At 38.5% G+C, this 22,421-nt stretch overlaps 2 protein-coding genes across 2 annotated transcripts in view; both read right to left on the bottom strand.

Moving 5' to 3' along the window:
* Nucleotides 1-22,421, bottom strand: part of LPCAT2 (lysophosphatidylcholine acyltransferase 2) — a 33,763-nt gene continuing 11,342 nt past the window's right edge. The window contains exons 5-14 of the mRNA XM_076349318.1: nucleotides 20,700-20,760; nucleotides 19,625-19,683; nucleotides 18,282-18,316; nucleotides 16,310-16,364; nucleotides 12,930-13,012; nucleotides 12,249-12,374; nucleotides 10,950-11,103; nucleotides 3,890-3,988; nucleotides 1,916-2,057; nucleotides 1-1,642 (exon numbers count right to left, since the gene is read on the bottom strand). Coding sequence (XP_076205433.1) covers nucleotides 1,395-1,642; nucleotides 1,916-2,057; nucleotides 3,890-3,988; nucleotides 10,950-11,103; nucleotides 12,249-12,374; nucleotides 12,930-13,012; nucleotides 16,310-16,364; nucleotides 18,282-18,316; nucleotides 19,625-19,683; nucleotides 20,700-20,760 — 1,062 coding nt within the window. The 3' untranslated portion in view covers nucleotides 1-1,394. The remainder of the gene's footprint in view (nucleotides 1,643-1,915; nucleotides 2,058-3,889; nucleotides 3,989-10,949; nucleotides 11,104-12,248; nucleotides 12,375-12,929; nucleotides 13,013-16,309; nucleotides 16,365-18,281; nucleotides 18,317-19,624; nucleotides 19,684-20,699; nucleotides 20,761-22,421) is intronic.
* CAPNS2 (calpain small subunit 2) lies at nucleotides 8,229-9,471 on the bottom strand. Its single transcript, XM_076348913.1, has one exon. It carries the CDS (start codon nucleotides 9,395-9,397, stop codon nucleotides 8,651-8,653), a length of 747 nt encoding a protein of 248 aa, XP_076205028.1. The 5' UTR covers nucleotides 9,398-9,471; the 3' UTR covers nucleotides 8,229-8,650.

Genomic DNA, 22,421 nt, shown 5'->3' with positions numbered 1-22,421 from the left:
TAAACTCTTTTAAAAATATAAATTTATTTTAAGCATGTGAAACATCAGGATAGGCACGATTATAAACACAGAAAGATTAAACATGGCAATGAACTTGCAGCCAGACAGCGCAAGCAATAACTTAGAGGCAGAGGTTACCATTTCACTTATGAAACCTGCTGAAAATTGGTTATTTTTGGGACTAGACATTCTAAACTTTGCTCATCTCAGTTTTAATTTGAAAATATCCTGTCATTCCACCCCTTCCAAGTTTTTATTTAGAAGTTACTTGCGTAAATACCTAGATATTTTAAATACAGTATAAAGTGCATTCAGATGAAGGACAGAAAAAGGTAAAGGCCCAATTTCTAGTGCACTAGAGGAGACTGAGGCAAAACATACTCAAATCATGGACTTAGAAAGAGCCTGGTTTTGAATCAAACTCTAAGAACACATTGAATAATGGCACAGCAATGCAAACACGGTTTCTAGGAGACAACTTTAGAGTAGATACTAACTACTAGAACTATGGCTTGACAGCATATTTGCCTTTTAAGTTTTGCAGAGCAAGGTCACATTCCTCTGTTGATAATCACTAGAATAAAAATATGCTGAAGTTTGAAATGTTCCTCCTAATGTGATCCTGAACAGTTGTTACTGTAAACAACAGTCTATTTATTTTGAAATAGTCCATTAATTCTTGGGTCTTACTGTCTGCATTTTCCTGTAGACTGTGAGCTGCTATCTTGGAATTCCAATTAGTTTTTTGTTGTTAGAAGTGCAGCCATTTCCATCTTTAACTCGCCTTTAAGCCTAAAGCTGTTTCTGTTAACATCAGTGAATCAGCACGTCTTGTTCAGAAGCTTAGGCTTTATAGTTCCCAAGTAGTTAAGGGAAATCTAAGGACAGCTAAAAGAAACTGCCAGCTTCAACTCTCAGCTTGTAACTCATTTGTGTGTCTCAGAAACTTGAGAAAGGCTATGGGATATTGCAAATTAAAACACACTGACGTCATTTTTTTCCCTTAAGACATGTTGAGGATGTAGAGGAATTGAGCAGCACCAAAAATTCCACTTGTTTTTACACAAGTGGACTCCTCAGTGTCCTTTCTGAGAGTTCACTGCAGTGCTGGAGCCTCTTACCCCTCTTAGGACATCTGTTACTTTTGTGGAAGCACAAACCTGGAAGACAGTGAACAACATTCCCAGTATTGTGATACTGACATCAAGGACAGAATAGTTACAGTAGTTTTTCCCTTACACTCAAACAGGAATAACTCCTCCTGATATGAAAGTAAAAAAAGAAACATTTTTTTTTAATTGTAACTTCCATCTCTCTTTTATATCAATTGTGCTTATGAATAGGTAGGGAAAAAAAATCCCGTAGAATTCAAAAGCTGAATTCTTTAACTCTTCTTAGTCATCCTTTTTGTCAGAGGTACTTGAGTTATCCTCTTCATTGCCTTCAGGACAGACTTTATTTCTTGCAATTGGTGTTGTTTCTGAGACTGGGATTGTACTCTTTCTAACTGGACTGTGTTTGACTTCAGGTGACTCAGTGTCATCCTCCTCCAACATATCTAACTGGTATCTCTGTAGCTCTAGGTATGTAGTAAACAACTTGGCATATTCTGGATGCTTGAGTGCAAAGTCCTTGAACTCATCTGAAAAATATAAAAAATACAGATACTATAGTGTAGCAACAGATTCAAAGAAAATTTCAGTGCTTGCTCCTTTTACTGAAGCTGATCTCCAGTTACTTTCCTCTGAAGCATCTCAGGCAAATCACACAAAGCATCCAGGTCTGTGCTTCAACAGTTTTCCCCAGAAACAGGGTATGAGAACCATCAGATAATTTCAGGGAGAAAAAAGGTAGGAAACTCTCACTGTCAATATGACTATCAGAGTGCTCTTTGTTACAAAAGTATGTAACTTACCATAGGACAGCTTCCCAGTTTCATCTGCATCTATTTCTTTAAAGAGCATAGAAACGTCAAGCTCAGGCACCCCCAGAGCTGACTGAATAATACAAGCAAACTCGTCTTCTGTTATAGTACCATCGTCATCCATGTCGAAGAGCTGGAAAAGACATTACGTGTAGAAATACTTTAGCATCAGTTTGCCTATGAACCTTCTGTGCACATCAGCCACCCATGTTAGGTTTCTAGTATTCAAGAGGTGATCTGCAAACGATGCCTGGGATTTGAAGAGATTTGTTGCATCTCAGCTACTTTCTCTTGCAAAAGATTTTATGTATTTTCTTTGGAATAAGACTAAGTAGACACTTAGCAAAGGAATGTACATGCTATAGTTGGGATTAGAATATTCTCTAATAGGAAAAGTATGTAGCAAACCTGCAACGACAAACAAACCTCACAGCATTAGTTCAGTAATAAAACTCATACAAAACTGGTAAAACCAAAACATAAACAAAGGTTTATGTTAATTGTCACCATGAGCTATGCTAAGGGTCTACTGGATTCAGCCACTGTACACTGGAACATCTTAGGTTTCAGTCTTCATTTTCATTAAGTTATGGTACATCTGCCATCAGATTAAACTTGCCATAGTTTATGCTCTGACATAAAATACCTAAATTTCAGTATATGTGATCTGTCACCCACTAAGGAATTATTGTAATTAACAAGGAATTTTGGTGACTGGAATGCAGGCAGTAGATGTACACTGATCATCCCATCCTTCCCAGCACAGTGACAGTAAGCATCTGCTATGAATCAACCCTTTGAGAAATACAAGGGATGGATGGCTGTAATTCTTAAGTATTTGCTACAGGCAAACTTTCCAATGGCAAAGGAAAGTACATTTAGTGGCAGAGAAAACAAGTAGCAAAAGGAAACCCATAGTTCCATTTTAGACTGAAACAGGCTTTTACCCACTGAACCAGTCATTTCCTGCTGAAACTGTGAATTAAAACAAATTACTAATTTTATAATCTGTGCAACTGTTAAGATACTGAAAAGTATAGTCGAGAAAACAAACCAATGAAACAGCAACAATAGCTGCTAGGCTTGCTTCTCCATAGCAATCTGTAGTGATAAAACATCCCTGAAAAAGCACAAATCACTTCGAACAGCTGTAGCGCTTATCTGTAAAGCAGCCAGTGGATATACCAGATTGCCATAAAAAGTCTGGTACTTCCCAAGTACACATCAGTACTAAAAAGTATCCAGTTTAAGATGAACATGATCCCCATATATCAATATATTGTTCAATATGGTTCATAAGAACAAATTAGTGGGTAAAATAAGTGAATCCGTGTCAAAGATCTACTAAAAAAAAGTCACTTGATCATTTTCCCATTCAGGGATTCACAACCTGGGCATCCCTGGTCACATATTGCCTGCTTGTACCTGAGATCTGAAAGGAGCTACTGCTTCTTGACTGCTTGTACTATCAGGACACCATAGTACAAGCCAATAGATGATCTTAGATGCAGCCCAATTTTGGATGTGCTAGTCCTGAATAGCCCTTCTTGATTTCTGCCCTCCTCCCCACCACCCCCCCCACCCCCCCCTTAACAACAGCGACTCTACTGAGCACTTGACCCACAAGAGGATATTGCTCCATCTATTGTCTACTTGTGACATTAAAGAATCACAGCAGAAAAACCTCAGGCGAAAAAACTGCAAGTGCTGCTGAATCATTTTTGGAGTTAGCCTGCCAAGTTACATATTCATTAGTGCCTTCACATGGCTTTTGAAACCCTTTTCTATGAAGCTGATGCCTGCAATTCTCTCCCTCCCCTTCACACTGTAAATGTCAATTGGTTTAAGAGTATTACTCGCATTTGCATAACAGATTGAAGCTATAAACTTATGATTTGAAAGCTAACAGATTTACAGTCAGTCTTGATTTGTCAGGTTTGTAGATTTACACTAAATTGAACTTACCTTAAAAGCCATCCGAATAGTATCTTCTGTGTTGGCTGGGTTACAAAGAATAGACAAACCAATTACATATTCTCTGAAGTCGATGGTGCCATCTCCATTCTGTAACCAAAATACATATGGCAGTAGTTATAGTTAATATAGCAAATCACATCAAAAGCTGTTGTATAAATCAACTATACAACATGCACTAAGATAGTTTACAACACTAGAGGTATTTGTTCTTCCTGGAAAAAATACTAACAGCTCACTAAATATATGTAATGCTAGGGCTGAAGAAGCAATATACATATTTTCAATAGCTAGGAATTGGGTATCAATTTCTATCTTATAAACACCCAAACAAAAAAGATTTAAAACAACTTACAAGTTTTTCTTTAGTATATGACCTCCGAGAAACCTCTAACAAGAATTGGAATACATGTGTTTAAGGTAACTGTAACAGTTCATGTAGCACTGGCACTTGCTAAAGTTCAGAGACCAATGCAACATCCTAGAATAAACAGGCCAACAGTGAGGCTGTTGCCTTGAGTTAATTCTTCCTAGGAACCTTCAGCAATAAAATATATGCCATTGAAAGTACAGCCTGATGATGCAGTAAATCTACATGGTCTATCTTAAGCCTTTCTTTGAAGCAAAGGCATTGCCCTACATGGTATTTTGAAGCCAACACATTGTCCTACCTTTTAAGCCAGAAATGCAATGAATTCATTGTAACAGCCTCTCTGGTAATTCCAGTTCTGATCTGAACAAACATTTCAATGTGTTAACTACAAAGCTACATCAACAAAACATTTGAAGCTTGCTTTGATGGGATTCATGATTAATTCTATGTAAAGTGCATTGTATTTGCAGATAGGGAAAATGGCAGATGCCCACTGAAATGTATGCTTAACTCAGCAGTGTTCCTGTGACGACACTGAAAGTTTCTTGAGAGTTTTGGGAAACATCCAGTCTGGGGAAGAAGCCATCTATAAGTGTTAGGTGAAAGGACACGGAGTAGTTAATGAAAGCATAGTAGAGTTGACTAGTAGCTCACAGTTTGGAACGTTCACAACAAGGGCATTAATCAAAACATTTTAAAAGCAAACAAAAGTGTAAAGTGGAGTTCCTTTTGTGGATAATGTGTGTACGTTTCAAGAAGAAAAAGATTTTTAAAAAAGTGGACTCCCTAAGTCTGAGGACAGCACAAAAACTTTTTCAGCCAAGCAAGGGAGGGGTAGTCTCCTGGGTAAATCTGTAGTGAGCCGCCAGATCTAGATTCTATTTCTGGCTCTCCTACCAACTTCTAATGCCCACTTGAGCATACCAACCTTAACCTTTCTGTTCTTGGCTTTCTACTGCTGAATAGTGGAATATGGAGCTTGCCAGTGGAGAAATGCTAAGGCCGCTCTGTAGAGCGCTTTGAAAAATCTTGGGTTCTATGAAATAGGGATTTCTGTTATTGAATTTAGGTCTTAAGATAGTCCTTGATTAAAAAAATATGTGTAACAATGGATTCAGTACTAACTTTTCTTTATCAAGCTATATATTTAACAGAATTTAAAACTGCTAAGATACAATTTTAATTAGCCTTCAAAACTAATTCAGGACTGTTTTGCATGGACAACTGTTATTTGCTTTATATTGATGGTCTAACCAATCTTTTCTGAAGACACGCAACCTTTGAAGATCTTGTACTTTAAAGGCCTGTGAATTTTAAGGAAACTTTTTAGCAAAAATATGAGTAGTCTTTAAGTTACTTTCGTGTGTGTCTAAGTGATATAACTTTTGACAGTTTTTAATCATTAGAAAAGGACAATGTTCTCTCATAAATGCTATTTTAATTACAAATCTGCTCTCGTGCTGCAGTTTGACTTTAAATATTTTAGCTACATCATAGTTCTCAACAATAACAGATCTAACTTTAAAATGTATCATTATAAATCTAAACTCTTAAAACAACTGAGGCAAGAGTGTAGATAATAATTGTTCAAAGTTCCATGGGATATTATTTTTGGACAGTTTTACAGACTGTATTCTTAGCAAAGGATTGTTCGATGCCATTAGAATATTTTTTTTAAATTTATTTTTAAAGTTAAGAATAAGTTTGACAGGAGAAGAATTGGGAAGTAAACTTTAAATAAAATAGTCTCATTTAAAAACAACTTCTGAAATCAGTTAACACAGCTTTGGCTGCACATGGAAAAATGACAAGAGCTAATAAGGGTCATACTATGTTCATTAAAGTGCTAAAACCCAGTAATCAAAACTGAGTGCAATGTGATACACAGAACTCCAGCCATCTAAGTAGGAAATAAATTTACTGTACTTGCAAGATCATGTTCTGACTAGCTTTACTAAACCCTAGGACGCTGGCTAACTTCCAAATACTCTGGCATTTTGGTTAAGGAGAAATGATAGGGTTGTTGCTTGGAAAAAGAGATGGGAGTTAAAATGCAGGAAAACATTCAATGCTTGTGTAGCACCACTGCAAACAAGCATTTGCAATAGTCTTTCTATGCATATCTAGCTGTGTTTGCAGCCTACGCACCCAAGAATATTTTAAGGAAGCAACATGAGAGCTGAGCTCCAATTCTCTAAATAGCAAAGTAGAACATCAATATTTATATATGTGTATTTATGTTACACAAAATAACCAAAACATAGCGTAACCTCAACAACCCTTGTTTTCTTTAAGGTAACTAGTTTTCTGCTACTATTTTCACTATAGCATGCTATGGTAACAAGGGTTTTGTTGTTTTTTTTTTAATATAATACAGTAAATCTTACACTTCAGGAAACAAAGTTTGCATTGTCATGAACAGTCTCCATTTAGAGTTCCACAAGGAGATTAGGGCTAGATAATCAGTTAGCTTTATGCAGTTGGCAAAGCTGTCTGCAAGACAGATGCAGTCAGTGAAGTTTAAAGTACTACTGCCCCAAAACTTTTTTCTCACTATGTAAGGCAACAGGAAAAATCAAGTGTGTGTGTGTGTGCGTGCGCTAGTCATTCCTGTTCTGATTTGCTAAGTAAACCCTGAGTCACTTAGAGGGCTACCACAGAGAAGCTACAACTGGACCACTTGAGGAGGAACTGCAGATGCACCTCTCGTGTTCATATCCAGGCTCATCATCTAAGAGGCTATTGCTGTAACTCCAAAATTTCCACCACCTGTTGCTACATGCAAGTTCTAACTAGTCCGAAAGGGAAATTCTGAAACAAACCTGGTAGGATGGTGCTCACCTAGAGGTATCACACTTGCCCTCGTGCTCAGTTTTCTATTGCTCAAGAGCCCAAATGCCAACTTTGTGCTTTTCCATTGAATAACTGGGAGGGGGGTGAATGCCATTAGGAAGGAATTGGACTAATATGAATATTTTTACTGCTTCTGTCACCCAGTTTGGTATTAAAAAGTGCAGGAGGAAAAAAGTCTGGGCAAAAGTTGTAAGTTACTTTTTCCTAAGTTGCAAGTAAAAGGCTTCTGCAGGCATACCAGGGAGGAGATTTCATCAGTTTGGAAAATACTATTTGCCAAGTGTAACTGCAAGATTTGGAAATCAAAGCTATGGAAATTTAGAAACAAAACCAAACCACAGTACCCCATTAGTACTCAGATGCCCCGCAGGTATTGTGTGGTATTTCTCAATTAGTCACTGATGTCTCCCTGGGGAGGGGCAGGGGCATGTGGACTCTTACGTCTGGAGACTGTGCTACTCCACTCCATCCTTTCGCATTCCAGTCAGCTAGTACACACCCTAGACAATTTTCTTTTAAAGCAGCAGAGCCCTGCTGAGAAATCTGCCTTGTTACATTGCAGTGCAAGAGCTGTTTTCATCAACTATGTAATCTTTGAATTAAATTCAAAGAAACATACCTTTGACAGTTCATGTTATTCCTTTTTCTTTTACTCAAAAATTGACATCTTGGACAGAACTGCGTAACTAGCCTGAATGGGACGCTGCACTCTGATAAAATTTAACTCAGATAGCCAGAGGTTGATTTTGGCTGGCTGGCTGCTATGTGACTGCATTATTACAGCAAGCTTCTCTAAACATAAATGTAGTATTTTAAGTTGTTTTTATTATAACTATAATAAGGTTTCAAGGAAAGAGAGAAAAGACTAGTTAATAGAATTGTCGGAAGGAGAAAGAGGTTGTAGAAGTAGCCTTATATAAGTCTTCAATTTTGTCCTGGCCAGCAGGTAGAACTGACAATACCACTCAGGTTTTGCTTCAGCAGACAAGCATGAAAAAGCAGAAGTAGGAAGGAAATTCAATATGATTATGTAAATTCATTGATCATTATAGTTATTGCAACTTTCATGTTTTTCCCCTTGTTAGAAATAATGGCACAACTCTCTTTACTAGCGATTGCCTTCAGGCAAGCAGAGCTTTATTCCAGCTTAGTGAATGCTGACAAATCGGAACAGTAACATCACAAAGCAACACCAAACTTACGAGCTTTGTATATAATAGTTATATACAAGCCACTTTACGTGAAGAACTAACTAAGCTTTGATCCTTCAACATATTCCTTTGCTTCAGAGTCTAGAGATAGTTTTCTGAGACAGACTTATGCAGCTGTCCAACTGACAACTTACACAAGCCCTTCATAAAAGCAGACTAATGCATGCACAACAGGAATTGCAACACTTTAAGCTGAGCTATCTACCACTAGCTACATCTGCCTTAGAACAAGGAAAAGACTACAGTTCTATAGTACAGGATTGTAGTCTTCCATGTATATCTTCCAGACGAAGCTTATTCTTCTCTGCTATGCCTTCACGAATACATGGTCAGCTGCAGCCAGTCTTCAATGGTCATTCTGATCTGTCCATCTCCATCTCGGTCCAGGGACTTGAAGGCCCGGAACATGCTGTCCAGTCGTACCAAGCAGCTAATGAAGTTGTTGAAATCCATGCTACCGTCCTCGTCAGCATACCGGCGCACAATTACCTGGCAGAGTTGTTCGTTCAGGTGGAACCCTGCAGCCTTCAAGGCATCCGGCAGCTGAGCTCTCCCAACAGTGCCTGACTGATCAGTATCATACTGCTTGTACACACATTGCCATTTCTTGATGTTGTTCCACAGGTACTTAAACTCTTCAAAGCCCAGTTTGCCATTTGTATCACTGTCCATGACGGCCACCATGCTACGGCATGTGTCTAAGCTGAAGCCATCTGTCTTCAAGTCTTGATGTCTGGAAACGACTTTGTTCAGGATGTCCCTTAGCTCTGTGGCACACACTTCCATATCATCTCCAGCCAGCTGGACAAAAAGGCGACGAAACTGTCTGATCTCATCACTCTCATAAGCTTCCACATTCGTAAAATGATTGTGAGGAGGTGGAGGTGGCTCTGGATTATACTGAGCTGCTGCTTCACTTATAAGATTGACAAGACCTCCAACAAGTCCTCCAAGATTCCCTCCACGTCCACCTCCTGTTAGGAGACCTCCAAGGCCACGTGCAAGGCTCCCTCCACGACCACTACCACTTCCTCCACTCAGCAAAGCTTTAGCAAGGAACATCGCGAAGATTTTTTGAAGGGAGTTACTCAGAGATCCAGTGCTTCTGTAACTCTCTGAAGGTGTATTGCGTCTGAGCTGGGTGTGGGCAAAACACAGCTTATCTGCGTGCTTAGACTTCACCATGTCTGTGCATGCCTCCAGCTGCCAGTTATCTCAGGTCTCAGTAGTTTCTGTCAATTGTTGATACGCCTCAATTTCTTTTTTCCTTCTCTGCATAGTTAGCTTTATGTGATTTGAGGAATCTTTTTAGAAAAAAAAAAGTAACGATGAGGCTGAAAGCCACAGAGCAGAAGTCTCAAAACACCTGTGCTCATAATTGAATCAATTTGAAAAGAGCCCGGCCACATTAGTGTGACTCAGTTAAGCTGATCTCCTTAAAGATGAATGCAGCGAAAGCTTACTAGAGTCTTGTCTGTTCTTGTAATCTTTTATGCCTTCAACTTTTTAGTGAATTGAGCATTACATTGCTAATTCTAGTCACTAACGCTGTTGTGCCAGATAGGGAAAGTGAAAAGAGTCTTGATTTCCCTTAATTATTTTGGTTGCTGCACCATATTTCTATTGTATGTACTGTGCTTCAGGACTCGGACTACATGTTCATACGAGCCAATGGTCCAAGATGGGGAGGCACAAATGAAGAAAGGATGAGTACCTAGCTCTGCTAGAGCTTCAATGCATTCAGCAATTAAGGAAATACATTTGACTCTTCTTTATTTTAGAGCTTGTAAAACCTTTTTATCTGGAAAAATCCTGAAACAGTTTTCATCGGCATATACAATGCAATGACCTGTCAAGGACAGGGGTACTGCTAAAGCTAACTTGATCAGGAAGAGTGATGCTGAGTTGGGAGAGCTCCTACAATAAGAAACAAACTCCAGCTCATAAGCACTTGCAGTACAACATGCTGCTTGCACTGCAGCACATATTGGATGCCTAGAAGTAAGATGAATTCTATGCTATGCTCTAATCATTTATGCTTCTGGTATAGTCAGAGGGGTGCATCCACAGAGCAATTTTTCTCATCTTCAGAGAGAAGTAGAAAATGGGAGAGATCACCACTGACTATGGAGGAAAGCCTAAATGATCAGATTAACACGTAGCCTCCTTTATGGCTGGAGATAGGCAAGAGGAGTCCTTATACTGTCTAATAGCACCCTTCACAAACACAGCAGGAACATACACTCTAGTCAGCTTCAATCTGCCTTAAATTATCTTCTTACAACTACATCAGTTAATTAAGCTGTCACAGTGTACGTAAACTCAAAATCTGGGGTAGGCAAAAGGAAATATTCAGCCATTACCAGCATGAAGATTATCATCTGATGGTGGTGCAGCAACTTGGTCCAAGAGATGGCTGTCATCTCACAAGCTACAAACTGACCAACCTTTTTCCATCGAAACTTAAGAAGGAAACTGTAAGAGTCACTTATCTTGCCTACAGGAATTGCTAACCAAGAAGCATTTACTAAGCTGGACATAATGAATTAAATATCCTTTTGGGATGTGATTTTTAACAAAACATTGTCAACAAGTCAGTTAACCAACTACTCACCCTGTCAAAGAGTAGAAACAGCTCTTTGAGGACATCTGAAATAGGCAGCTTCAAGTACCCCGCAAACTCCTCAATTCCAATTCTTCCCCCTTTGGAAGCACTCGCAATAGCAGCAAAGGTATCCAACTGCTCTCTGACATGACTCCATTTTAGGCTATGCAAACATGAGGGAGAGGAGATTATTTCTATACAGCAGATCTCGGACAGATGGAATTTCAGTAGGAGTCATTACAGTGTTCAAAGATGAACAATAGCCAAACAGAGCATGTGCATAAAGCATTAGAAATGCTGTACTTCCAACCTGATATTTTATGTGAAATCAGCAATTAAGGACTGCTCCCCCTGGTTATTAATATTAAAAGCAGGCAGTTCTATGCTTGGGTATATTAGACTTCCTTAGAGTAACTTCCCAAACCAAGAATCATCTGCCCAGTTACTAAGCTAATCTAGCAGAGAGCTTTTCATTACCATAAATTCAGGTACAGCATTATTTTGCTGCATCATGCTCTAGGGTGAATATTTCCTTAACAGAAGGGAATAGATCTCAGCTCTGTTAGCTAACTCTCTACCCAAACGCTAGTATTGCTACAGTCTGAGAAGTATCTGATCTCTCTGCAGAAATGCACCACTGCATCTCAGTAAGAATAATTAGGATTGACGTGTAACTATTGAAGATTGTTCCAGAGAGAGTTCTATAAATGGACATAATAGCAAATATGTAATAAGTCAAGATTCACTGCACACATACTTCAGATTTGACCACAGCCACGCCAGGTTATTTGATGGAGTTACTATATGATTAAGTGGTTCTGTCCTCAAACGCCATTGTATCCAGACAGAAAAAGTCAACACCACGAGGGAAACATGGCTGCACAGTACAACTAAGAACATTAAGCCACTGACTGAAGTCTCAGGCTGGAAAGAAGTTTTACTTCCTACCACACACTGCCTGTGTATCTCCACAAAGGCAATTTAAATTGGGCACCAAGATTACCATGAAGTGCCTAAAACAGGTACTGCTCTATCTTCCTCACCTTTTGGTGAGATAAATCCATAAAAGATTAGAAAAATGCATTTTTCCTCTTGTAACACTGCCCACAAAAATTACTTGGGATTAGTTCTTACTGGGATTTTCCTAATCTCTGATTTCCATATAGTTTATGTATGTAAGTTGTATGCATAAATACACTGTATTACACATGGCCAAGTCAGTTGTCAGGTAATTTATCCTTTTGTAGATGGCCATTAACACCTGCAGCACTGCAGTAATTATGCTGCCAATAGCCAAACTTCCCGTACTTGAGTTTCTTGCTAATTTTGGTGAACTCCACCAGCCCAGCTTCCATGGGTAAAGTCAGCTGTCCTGCTGAAATCATCAGTCTGCAATCTTCAAAAGTGTGATCAGTGACTGGCACATTCAAAGCACTGAAACAAAATTAAGGAAAAGAAAAATCAATTTCTTATATTAAAATGACTTTTAGTTGACTGTTTCCTTTTTCTTGTCTCAGTTTGGCTTTAATGCTAATACACAAAACAAATGATAATTCATACTTGCATTGCTGCAAGTAGGATAAAGTAATACGTATCATTTTGTGAAACTGTGAAACCATACTGTGAAACTACATTATGGCAGCATCATGATGTTTTAAGATTTATAGTTTTGTAAATGCAGCCCAGTAACCTTGGAGAACAAACCACCCACTTATTCTGGCCAAGCAAATAAGGGAGCAATTTATTCCAGCTTTCCATGAATTGAACATACTATGTTCCAATGTAAGACAACCTTCTTTATGCTCCATATAAAAGCAATCAGGGTGTTTCAGTATAGGAATTTGGCACCTCTTAGTGAAAATCTAGAGCAATTCCTATATATAGTACTGGGGACTTGACTAAATTGTACTTTATGGCTAGGATATATACGGAATTGCTGGATATAAAGGAAAAGTTCTCAAAGATTTTTATTTGTCACTGATTACGTACGTTGCCATGGTTTGCCGGACTCTGTTGGCAAAAAGAATGGGATCATTCTTTTCTTCCTCAGTAGGAACATGAACAGGCAGAAACTGAAAGAGATGAGTTATCCAATCAATTCAGTAGTCTCCACTTTATTAGCAACATGGACAATTTCTTGTTATTGTTTGGAATGGGGGAAAAACAGGAGGAAAAAAACCAGCCATGCAATGAAGGAACTGGACACTAGAGGTCTCAAGTGCCTTAGAAACCACTCGGGCTCTTCTGCCCTAGCCACACAAAGAAGATTTGGTCCAAAGCTGCCTCTTAAAGATTGGTAGGAACTGCATTAATATGAAAAATCAAACCCCCAAAGAAGGAAAGCATAATAAATGCATACTTAGTTAGAAAATTAAATGCTACATTGATAACAATGTGAGTCTGAAATACTGTACGCTCCTTTTCAAAGATCCTTTATAAGTTATATACTGGAATAGTGTATGTAAGATTTATACTGTTTTTAAATACACGCTGCAGTCCCACCTCATACCTGTTAATTGTATCTGTCAGCATGTGACTGATAAGTTTCCTGTAAGTTTTTCCTCCGTGATAAAAATGTTAAGGAATCTTAGTTCTGAATTTAAGTAGAGCACTAACCGGATACAAATACCATAAAATTTTGGAACTCCAAGCAGAGAGTAAAAAAACCCCAACAAAACAACCCCCTCTCCTCCCGAACCTAGAAAACACCCCAGGTATCTAAATTGCAACACATTTACTGTTAAGGATTTATTCAATGTTAATATGTAAGAAGTTGAAGTAGCATTACACTAAAAATGTACTCTAGGTGAATTACTATCTAACATGGCATGAATCGGCATCTGTTTGTTTGCAAAGCCATGTGTGTGGAAGAGTAGTTTGTTCTTTCTACTTCAGTCTACAGTGTTCGCTTGCAGCTCTGTTTACCATGCCTTTTCTCAGTTATGGTTATCATTTATCTCAGTTCTGCTACTCCCCATCCTGCAATCTTGCCCTTAAATCCTAGAATACAGCATTTCTAGAATAAGTATAAAGTGGTTCATGGTTCGTTGGAAGACACAGTTGCTAATTATGTGTCAATATGCTTCTTCAGTTATATTGCAGTTGCTGGTGGTGCACTAATACAGCAGTAACTGTCCCATATAAATGCAGTCCATCCTGAACAGCCTTTTTGTGTTTGTTTTTAAGGAATGCTGCCTCTTTATGATTAAAACCAGTACGTTTATGGAATTGGTTCTGTCAATCAATTGGTTATCTTGGGGACACAATAGCTAGAAGTTTTCTCCCCTGTAAGGACAGCAGGGGTCTAGCTGTTCACATGAAGGTTTGAGATTTCATTCCTTCTATAAGCAGTTGCCAGCTCTGTTCAAGTCTGACATATGTCCCTGCTTATACAACTCCCCTTCAGAAATCATGTAACTCTTAAATTGAGGAAGCACAGGCACACTGTACAGACACAGAAAACTGTGTCATCACTGGGTGAGATGAAGTCATAACTCTGAGAAGTTTATCTACACAAACGTGGGTCATGGTCTTGAAAGTGGCCATTACATCATTTGAGGCTGAGGTCTTGCTCAGACAGCAACCTAAATTTCTGGTAGGTTAAACACCACCTCCCTCCCCTTCAAAAAACCCACCTACAATTATTTATAAAACCAGTTTGCCGGAAACCACAGCTGGAGATGAAGAACTTGGTTTCTTGGCCTCCTGAGGTGGCATGCATGATCTCACACACACCCAGCTGCTTATCTGGTGAAGACTAGTAAGTATACCTTCCCTGTCAAATTGCAGTCCTGTAAGAAAAACTCTTCACAGCTCTTTCAGTAGCAAAAATACTTCTCTGATCCGCTTTTGACCTAGTCTCTCTTCTTACAGAATTTGCCAAATGCTTTATCTTTTGCAGCCCTAAAACTCACTGCCAGGTTCACTGTTTAATCTTCAATATCCACAGTTTGTTAGAATATGACTAGACATGCATGCACATACTCCCTTGGACTACAGGAGTACGTCACTGTTCATGCACAGTAGGCAGGAGCAGCGCAAGACTGATGGGAGTGGAGAGGCTACTTGCTCACAGTATGGGACAGCAACAGAAATGTCCACTCCTAAAAGGACTAGTCCGATTCCCTCCTTCCCCAGGCTTATCTGCCCCTTCTCTTTTTAGAAATGGAAGGGCTTTTGCATTGATGCTAAGAAATTAGTTCCACTTTGGGGACACATGCTGCTGTGAAAGCTGCATGTTTTCATGTTTCACTTTTATCTTTTAGAACATGAGATTCATTTTCTAACAGGCAAGTTTGAGTTCTGTTCTGAAGTAGGGGAAAATAAACCTTCTACTGGAAGGGCTACGTTGACTATTTCTTGCTCCCACATATATGTAAATTACATAGATACGTCCTTCTGTACAAAATCATTAGGAGAATTGTCTCTTTAGTACACCTTCTACAAATATGTTTCTACTGCATGTACTATACAGTAACAAGGTACTCTCTTAAAATGAATTTCATTGTTTCACAACAAAGACCATACTGCTATTTGTTAGCAACACTGCTTGTATTCACAAAGCTTTGCACAGCTTTGCTGAATTCTGTGTTTTGCAAATAAACAGCAAAACCTGTCTGAAATTCTTCCGTTCCTCAGGTCCCTAAACCAACTTCATCCACGCTGACACTCCTTTGTGCTCTGGTGAGGAGTGTGAAGTACAACACCGAAACAAACTGATTGCACCTCAGTTATGTGGCTCCTCGCTACTGTGTTTTGAACGTAGACGCTTTGACAGGGAGCAGTTAGACTAAGTGTACTGATATTATGAAGTGTGTATGTTGTTTCAGTTCTCATTCATCTGTCTTTGTGCTGTGCAGCTGATTTTAATGATCAAGGGAACAGGTTCAAGATACAAGGCTCAGCTTTCTCCCCCAGTGCAAGTACTAGAGTCCTTCAGTAAGCTCTTAGTTGCAGAAACCTTTTAGAGTTCAGTCTGGGAAGATGGTGAGGAAGACAAGGATACTTTGAAGGGAGCAGGGAAATGAGAAGGTGGGAAAAAGAGAAGTTGTTACCTTTAACAGAATGTATTATAATTCTTAGGTTTAACATCTGTAAAATGCATGTGGCGATAATTAGCAATGATTTTACAATGCTTTAAAAATAAAGGCATTTCTGACAGCTTTCTTCTAGGAACTCATCAGATTAAGTGATACAGCAGATATGGACAACAAGTCTAGATATATTATTCACCATGATTCTGTTCTTGTTTCTGAGACATTTGTTTATTTTTCATTAACAGTGACTAATAATGTGAATAATGCATTTATATTAAAGTATAAATTCCCTGGTTGCTGAATCTTTGTACAAAAATATTTCTAAATTCTTACCTCAACTTCTACTCTTGTGTAGAGCTGACACAGCGTCATTACACACAGCTGTTTTCTGCAGGCAAGGAAGAAAGAAGAAAAATACATTTTACTTATTTAAAAACAAAGTATTTGCATGTCAGTAGATGAAGCTTTTTAAAGCACTGACAAAAAAACAGCCAATACTGGGTAAGGTTTTTAAGTACCTTGCAGTGAAATTCCCTGAAATGTTGCTTTCAACATTTTTTCCACAGGGCTTCTGCATATACCTGCTGCTTGCTCATTGGGCAGGCAAGTTGTTGTCTGCTGTAACGCATATTAACAATACTATACAGTTCTTTGGCCAGCAAAATGTATATAAGTTACTTTATCTTTAAAGATAAATGCTTGATTTTCCAACACGTAACATTAGGTTTTCCTCCCAGTGAGGCACAAAAGTAAAAAAGTAGTAAGTGAAAGCAGAAACTGGGTCAGGAGGTTTCTGAGAAGGGGACTGGTACTGTCCCATCCTGGTTGCAATATCCAGGAAGTTTTACAAAGAGTGTGATAGTTCTGCATTTTGTGATCTGCAGGTTTGTGGGGGGGATGTTCTTCTCCTGGTTCCAGTTATTTTTGTTAAGAATCTCGAGATTCTACCCCATCCATCCCTTCTCTTCCCATGATTTTGCCAAGCTGTTCCTTTCATCTTCTCACAGGTTTTGATCCGAGTCTTCATCATCCAGCCACCAGCCTTAAAGCAGTTCTCAATTTTTAGTGAACGGGCAGCCTCCTCCCTTCCACAAGAATACCTCTGATTTCATTTCTTTCTTCACCTATTCCTACACCATCTCTCATAACTGAAGACATAGCTCCTTTTCAATCTTCCAGCATAAATCCTTCATAGGGGAAATCTGTAGTCTGCTACTGAATTTGCAATATCCGTTACTCTCAGTATGCTGACAACTGTAATGGCAGTAATAATAATAGCAAAAAATTCTTGGGAAACTAAATAAGATGGGCATTTTCATCTAGGTCAGCTTTCATAATGTCTATTCTACAAGTGTGCAGGTGCTAGGATTAACTAATGATAGCTTAAAAGGCGCTTATGACTGCTCCACTAGTTCAGACATGTTTCAAAATTAGTTGCCTTAAAAATCTTAGTCACTTAGTAAATCAGTACTACTGTACCTAGATATACTACCTATTCCACATGAAAATGTCGTGTATGGATTCTGCAAATCCACATTTTAATGAATGTTTATAAGGTGAAAAGTATTTTCCAGACATACTTTCAGTGCAGCTGTAAAGGTTTCTTAATACTTTAATAAAGTATTTTAGCATATTAGAAGGCCACCTGTGTTGAGAAATGGATCAATGGATCTGTGATAAGATCCACTGCCTAAATGGTTTATTGAAATATTTTTCATTATTTCAATGTCAGATACTATATATATAGCCTCTTCACTGGGATCTCAAAACAATTGATTTTGTTGAGTCAGGCAAAAATAAAAATCTAAAGAAGAATCCTAGATGTTAGAATGGGAAAAGATGGGGAAAATTAATACTTGTTTTGCCCATCTTCATTTAATCTCATATGACTCTTCAAATGAGATGGAGGAATGAATAAACAGAGGCGATAACATTTATTTTTTCTTGTTTGTATACCATGTAGGAAACGGTAAACATCTATGGGTTTTGATGACTATGATTGTTCAGCAAAGAAAACGAATTTCAAATCTTTCTTTTGCTCTAGTGTAATGTGCAAAATGTAGGAGAAAATTAAACAAAACGGTGGCAGAGCTGGAAGTAATGCTTCCCCATTTGCAAACCCTTTCTCTAGCCATTCATATATGAAATCTACTGCATGACAGCATTATCCCCAAGTATTTCCCTCTCATAAAAACAGATCTAGAAGAACATGTGTCTTGGTTTAGCTGAATCTGTTTGGCAGACTGTTTAGCAATGGGGGGAAAAAAATTCTATATGTAATTTTTAGCAGGATTAAGAAACTTACAATGAATAGCCCTGCCATGTCCAGGTCACAGTATCCTAAGGAAAAAAATAAAACACAGAAATGTATGACAAAACCAGGTGAAAGTTAGGAAAGCAGATAAGTTACAATATAAACCAGGCACAAGTTTAGTAAAAGCAGATGATGGTTTTATAGTCCTGTAGTGAAAATAAATAAAGGTGTCAAGGTGACTAGGATTCCTTGCCTTAAAAATCTGGAAATAAGCATGACAGACTTTTGATAATATCAATTGGGAATAAAATGTATATAGTTACTTAGATATTTTAAATCATTCATTCTGATCCAAACAGCAGAAGTAAGAAAAAAATAATCTAGTAAGACTTTCCCAGAGGGCTTCACCAGTCCCTTTAGAAAGGCACCCTCATAAATATGTTTGATTTAGTTTTTGAGGACATTTCTGCATAGGTAAGCTATCATGCTTTTTCTTTGCTTTTTTTGCTTTGCTTTCTTTTCTTATTCTATGTTTATTAGTTCCTATGTATGATTTTTACAAGGTATACTGCAGATCCTTAAATCCTATCAGTGAAATGTGATACCAATCCCCTTTAGTGGTTCATGTCGCTGTTTTGAAATTGATCTGTAAAAGGATTTTACAAAGGAATCTTTGTAAATAGCAACAATAACAATCACTTGTTTTTCATCTTAAAAACCATTAGGAGTGAAAAGTTTGATCTTTTCTGGATTTGCTGGATGACCAAATAATTAAAAAAAAAAAAGTTAACAAGTTGCTAGACTGATGTCCCAGCATTACACCTGTCAGTGAAGCAGAGCCATACGTCTGGACCCCTATACTTGGCAGAAAGTGTAAACATTTACTTGGCAAAACAAGGGAAAGCTGTGTGAAAAGAACCATCTGCAAAGCTGCCCTCCTGAGGTGCCTGAAGGAAGGGGTTGTTGGAGGTACTGCATGGCTCAGCTTTGCTTTGTTCAGAAACTTTGCAAGCCCCTTTGCAGTAAGATTATTTTGAGCTTAAACAAAAAATGATGACTAGTAGGGAAGTTGTGCACATTTTAGACTTCAAAGTACGGGCTCTGTGGCTTTGCAGGAAGTTTCTAACTTCCGCTGCAATACTTGCCCATGCTCCCTCTTACTTCAACTATAGCTAAGAAGCCCAGCAGCAAGTTTTTCACAATGAGACTAGCAACTACACCATGGTGACACTTGGGAAGCCCGGCTGCTTCCAGGAGCTCTCCAATGCCACAGCTCAGGACAATAGATTCTTCAGTGACAATTCAAAATATTTATCGTAGGTACTGTTTAAGTCAGGATTTTGACTTCCGTATTGTTAGTTTACTAGTTAGTGATAGAAGAATGTTCTGCTTACCAGCTTGTTGGGGTATCGGAGCAACACAGGTTGTACAGGGACTCGTGGAACAAAGGCACCTGCAACCACAAATTAGAATTGATTGTTAAGACTAAGCTTAATACAGCTGTTGGGAGTTTTAAGTGATTTGTGTAAGATGGTATCTGGAAGGAGAAATTTTTAAAAAGGTGAGAAGAATGGGAAATGTTCTTTTTGTTGTGGTTTGTTTGGTTTGGGTTTTTTGGGGGGTGTTGGTTTTTTGGTTTTGCTTTTTTTAAATCAGCAGCGCAACTAGCAAGATGTCAGGACAGAAAAGGGTTAGTCTCCATTTCAAGGAGAAAGCTGCCTAAGATTCCTGGACTGTTCAAACTAATTTTCTGTGTATTATCTCCCCATTGATTTGCATTCATTTCAAAGGATTAGATGCTCACAAGGCTGTTGAGCATTTCCTGAACCGTTCTCTGTTCTGATAATCTTCATAAGTAATATGGATCTGAGCATGTAGTACTGGTTTTGTAACTTTGCTACCCAAGACACTGTACAACAGTAAGAAAGGAGAACAACATGGCTTTAACTGAAGTGCCAACACAACAATCTAATGATCAGTGATGCTATCGCGTACCTTTCTGTGTTGCAAATAATCTATTGGTCTGCCTTGCTTGAGCACTAAGCAAAGAGATTTCATAACTTGGTTGCTAAGTCTTGCATGGCAAAATTTACAGGAATCTACGATGGCATGACTGTAAGTTGAGCTAAAAGAACATCATAAGTAGCATGTATTTTGGTAGTTCATGTCATAATAATCACAGTCAAGTTTCTGGGTAAATAAATTAGATCAAAACTGTACTCAGAAAAACCCCCAACCAACTAACCGTATACATCATAGGTATTTTGCATCCTACAAAATACAAAAATCAGAAAAGTAAACTGACTAGTATGAAATAGTGGGTTTAATGCCACTGAAACTTTAATGATGTAAGATATTACTACAGTGCTGTTGTGGATGATGTACCTACAGAAGTATAGGCCTTACTAGAACTACCAAATTAGTATTTCACACATTATTTTCCAACAACAATGCGACAAAATCTCTCACCTTGTTTAAATGTGATCAGGCAAGATCGGTTTGTGCAGGTGCCTTCTGGGAAAATCAGTATCTTGGATTTAAAGAGAAAGAAATACATTTATACACACACATTTCATAAAAAGATTATACTTCAGCATCAGTTACGTAAAGGCTGACTTTTTATGCAAGCTCTGTGACATGTTACACTGCATCACAAGAATTATCATTCATTTCAAAAGGAAATGAACAAGTAAGTGAAGGATGCTCACAGTAATATTAACCTGTTAACCTGATCCATCTTGATTTGGAAACAAATGCTTTGTAAGAGAGGAGTTCTGGGGAAAGGCTTTTATCAGTTCAGAAATATGATACAAAAGGCTTTAAGTGTTTCACTTGAAATGTTTAGTGTTGGTAATGATATGAGAATTGTTCCTCTGCTGGCAGCTCCTTACTGAACTGCTGAGTGTATAAACATCAAGAGTCTGGGCTGACATGAAGTGCATAAGGTACTTGAGCCTTTACAGGCACAGATGCTATCAACATGAGTCGAGATGCCAGCTGTGATGAGAAGATCACAGCTTGAGGGGTAGCAGCAAAAGGCAGAGAGAGTATGTGCATCTGTGATGCAGAGCTCTGAAGGCATTACACACCACTGCATAGCCTCTGAACCCGAATGACTCAGACACACCAAATACCCAGAAGGTTTCTGAATTAGTGTCTGAAAGATTAACTAGATTAGATGCGCAGTGAGCTGCAATGTGACACACCAAATCCAGCCCCCTATGGAATACAAAGAAGCTTTATGTTTCTCGTATCACTACAGGATCATAAGCAGCATTCCAAAAAAACCTCAGCACAAGAACTGGTCTGGATCAAAAGAGCGTTCAAGGTGTGCTCCCACTTCAGTCCAAGTGAACAGGTCAAGGCTAGATGAAAGAGGGCATCGTTAGGTCATACCCAAGAGATACAGGCTCATATCCAAGGCTGTTCTAAAGTGTGATAGAGACAGCTGCGCATACTGATTTACAGTTAGTCTCTGACTATGCATTCTGTAATGAGAAATTGTTCACTAGTGCTATGGACACAAAAATGGGTATGTTTCTCCTTAGCATATGTCATAAGCCCCAGAAAACATATTAGTGACTGACCAAAGGGTAAGTAATCATTCCCTCCTTCCCCTTTGTTTTGGTACAGGGTTGGGAGAAGCACTAATCAGAATGTCATGCTATTAATAAGCACAAGTGCTGCACAGCCTGTTGTGTTTTGGTTTTAGGCAGAGGGAATGGGGAATCCAGCTACTCCTCCTTTTCTGTTGTGCTGAGAGAATGCAGCCCAGGCACTCTGAAGAGGATATGACAGACATCATCTTGTGGTCGTTTCTCAAAAAAAAAAAAAAAAAACACAAGTAGGAGGAAGGTGTGGCCAGGGCACAGGACTAGGAATTACCCAAGGACACTCCAAGTAGTACTGCTGATTTAGTCTTGGAGATTCCCAGATTACTTGACTCATAGAGTATTTATGCTATAATATAGATCTGGTTTTTATCCCAAGCGCAGAATTGGTGTAGAGCCAATTCCCCTTTCCTCCCCATGCTGTTTTCAGCAGAGATTAGGTGTACCAGGGCTTTGTTGGAATCACTTAATCTGTAACAGTTTAGCAAATCATAAGCATCAGTGTAGTTTGTAAGCACAGTATTACAAAAAAAGCCTTCCTATCTTTGACATGTGCATATTTAAAATCCTCCATCTAACT

Source organism: Aptenodytes patagonicus, chromosome 11, assembly GCF_965638725.1.
Source record: "Aptenodytes patagonicus chromosome 11, bAptPat1.pri.cur, whole genome shotgun sequence".
In the NCBI taxonomy this organism is placed as follows: Eukaryota; Metazoa; Chordata; class Aves; order Sphenisciformes; family Spheniscidae; genus Aptenodytes; species Aptenodytes patagonicus.
The sequence above is the reverse complement of the archived record's forward strand: the minus strand, read 5'-3'. Positions and strand labels throughout refer to the sequence as shown.

Bases quoted from the DNA above. Each gene is read 5' to 3' on its own strand.
- CAPNS2 (XM_076348913.1), bottom strand. From the start codon at position 9,397: ATGTTCCTTGCTAAAGCTTTGCTGAGTGGAGGAAGTGGTAGTGGTCGT.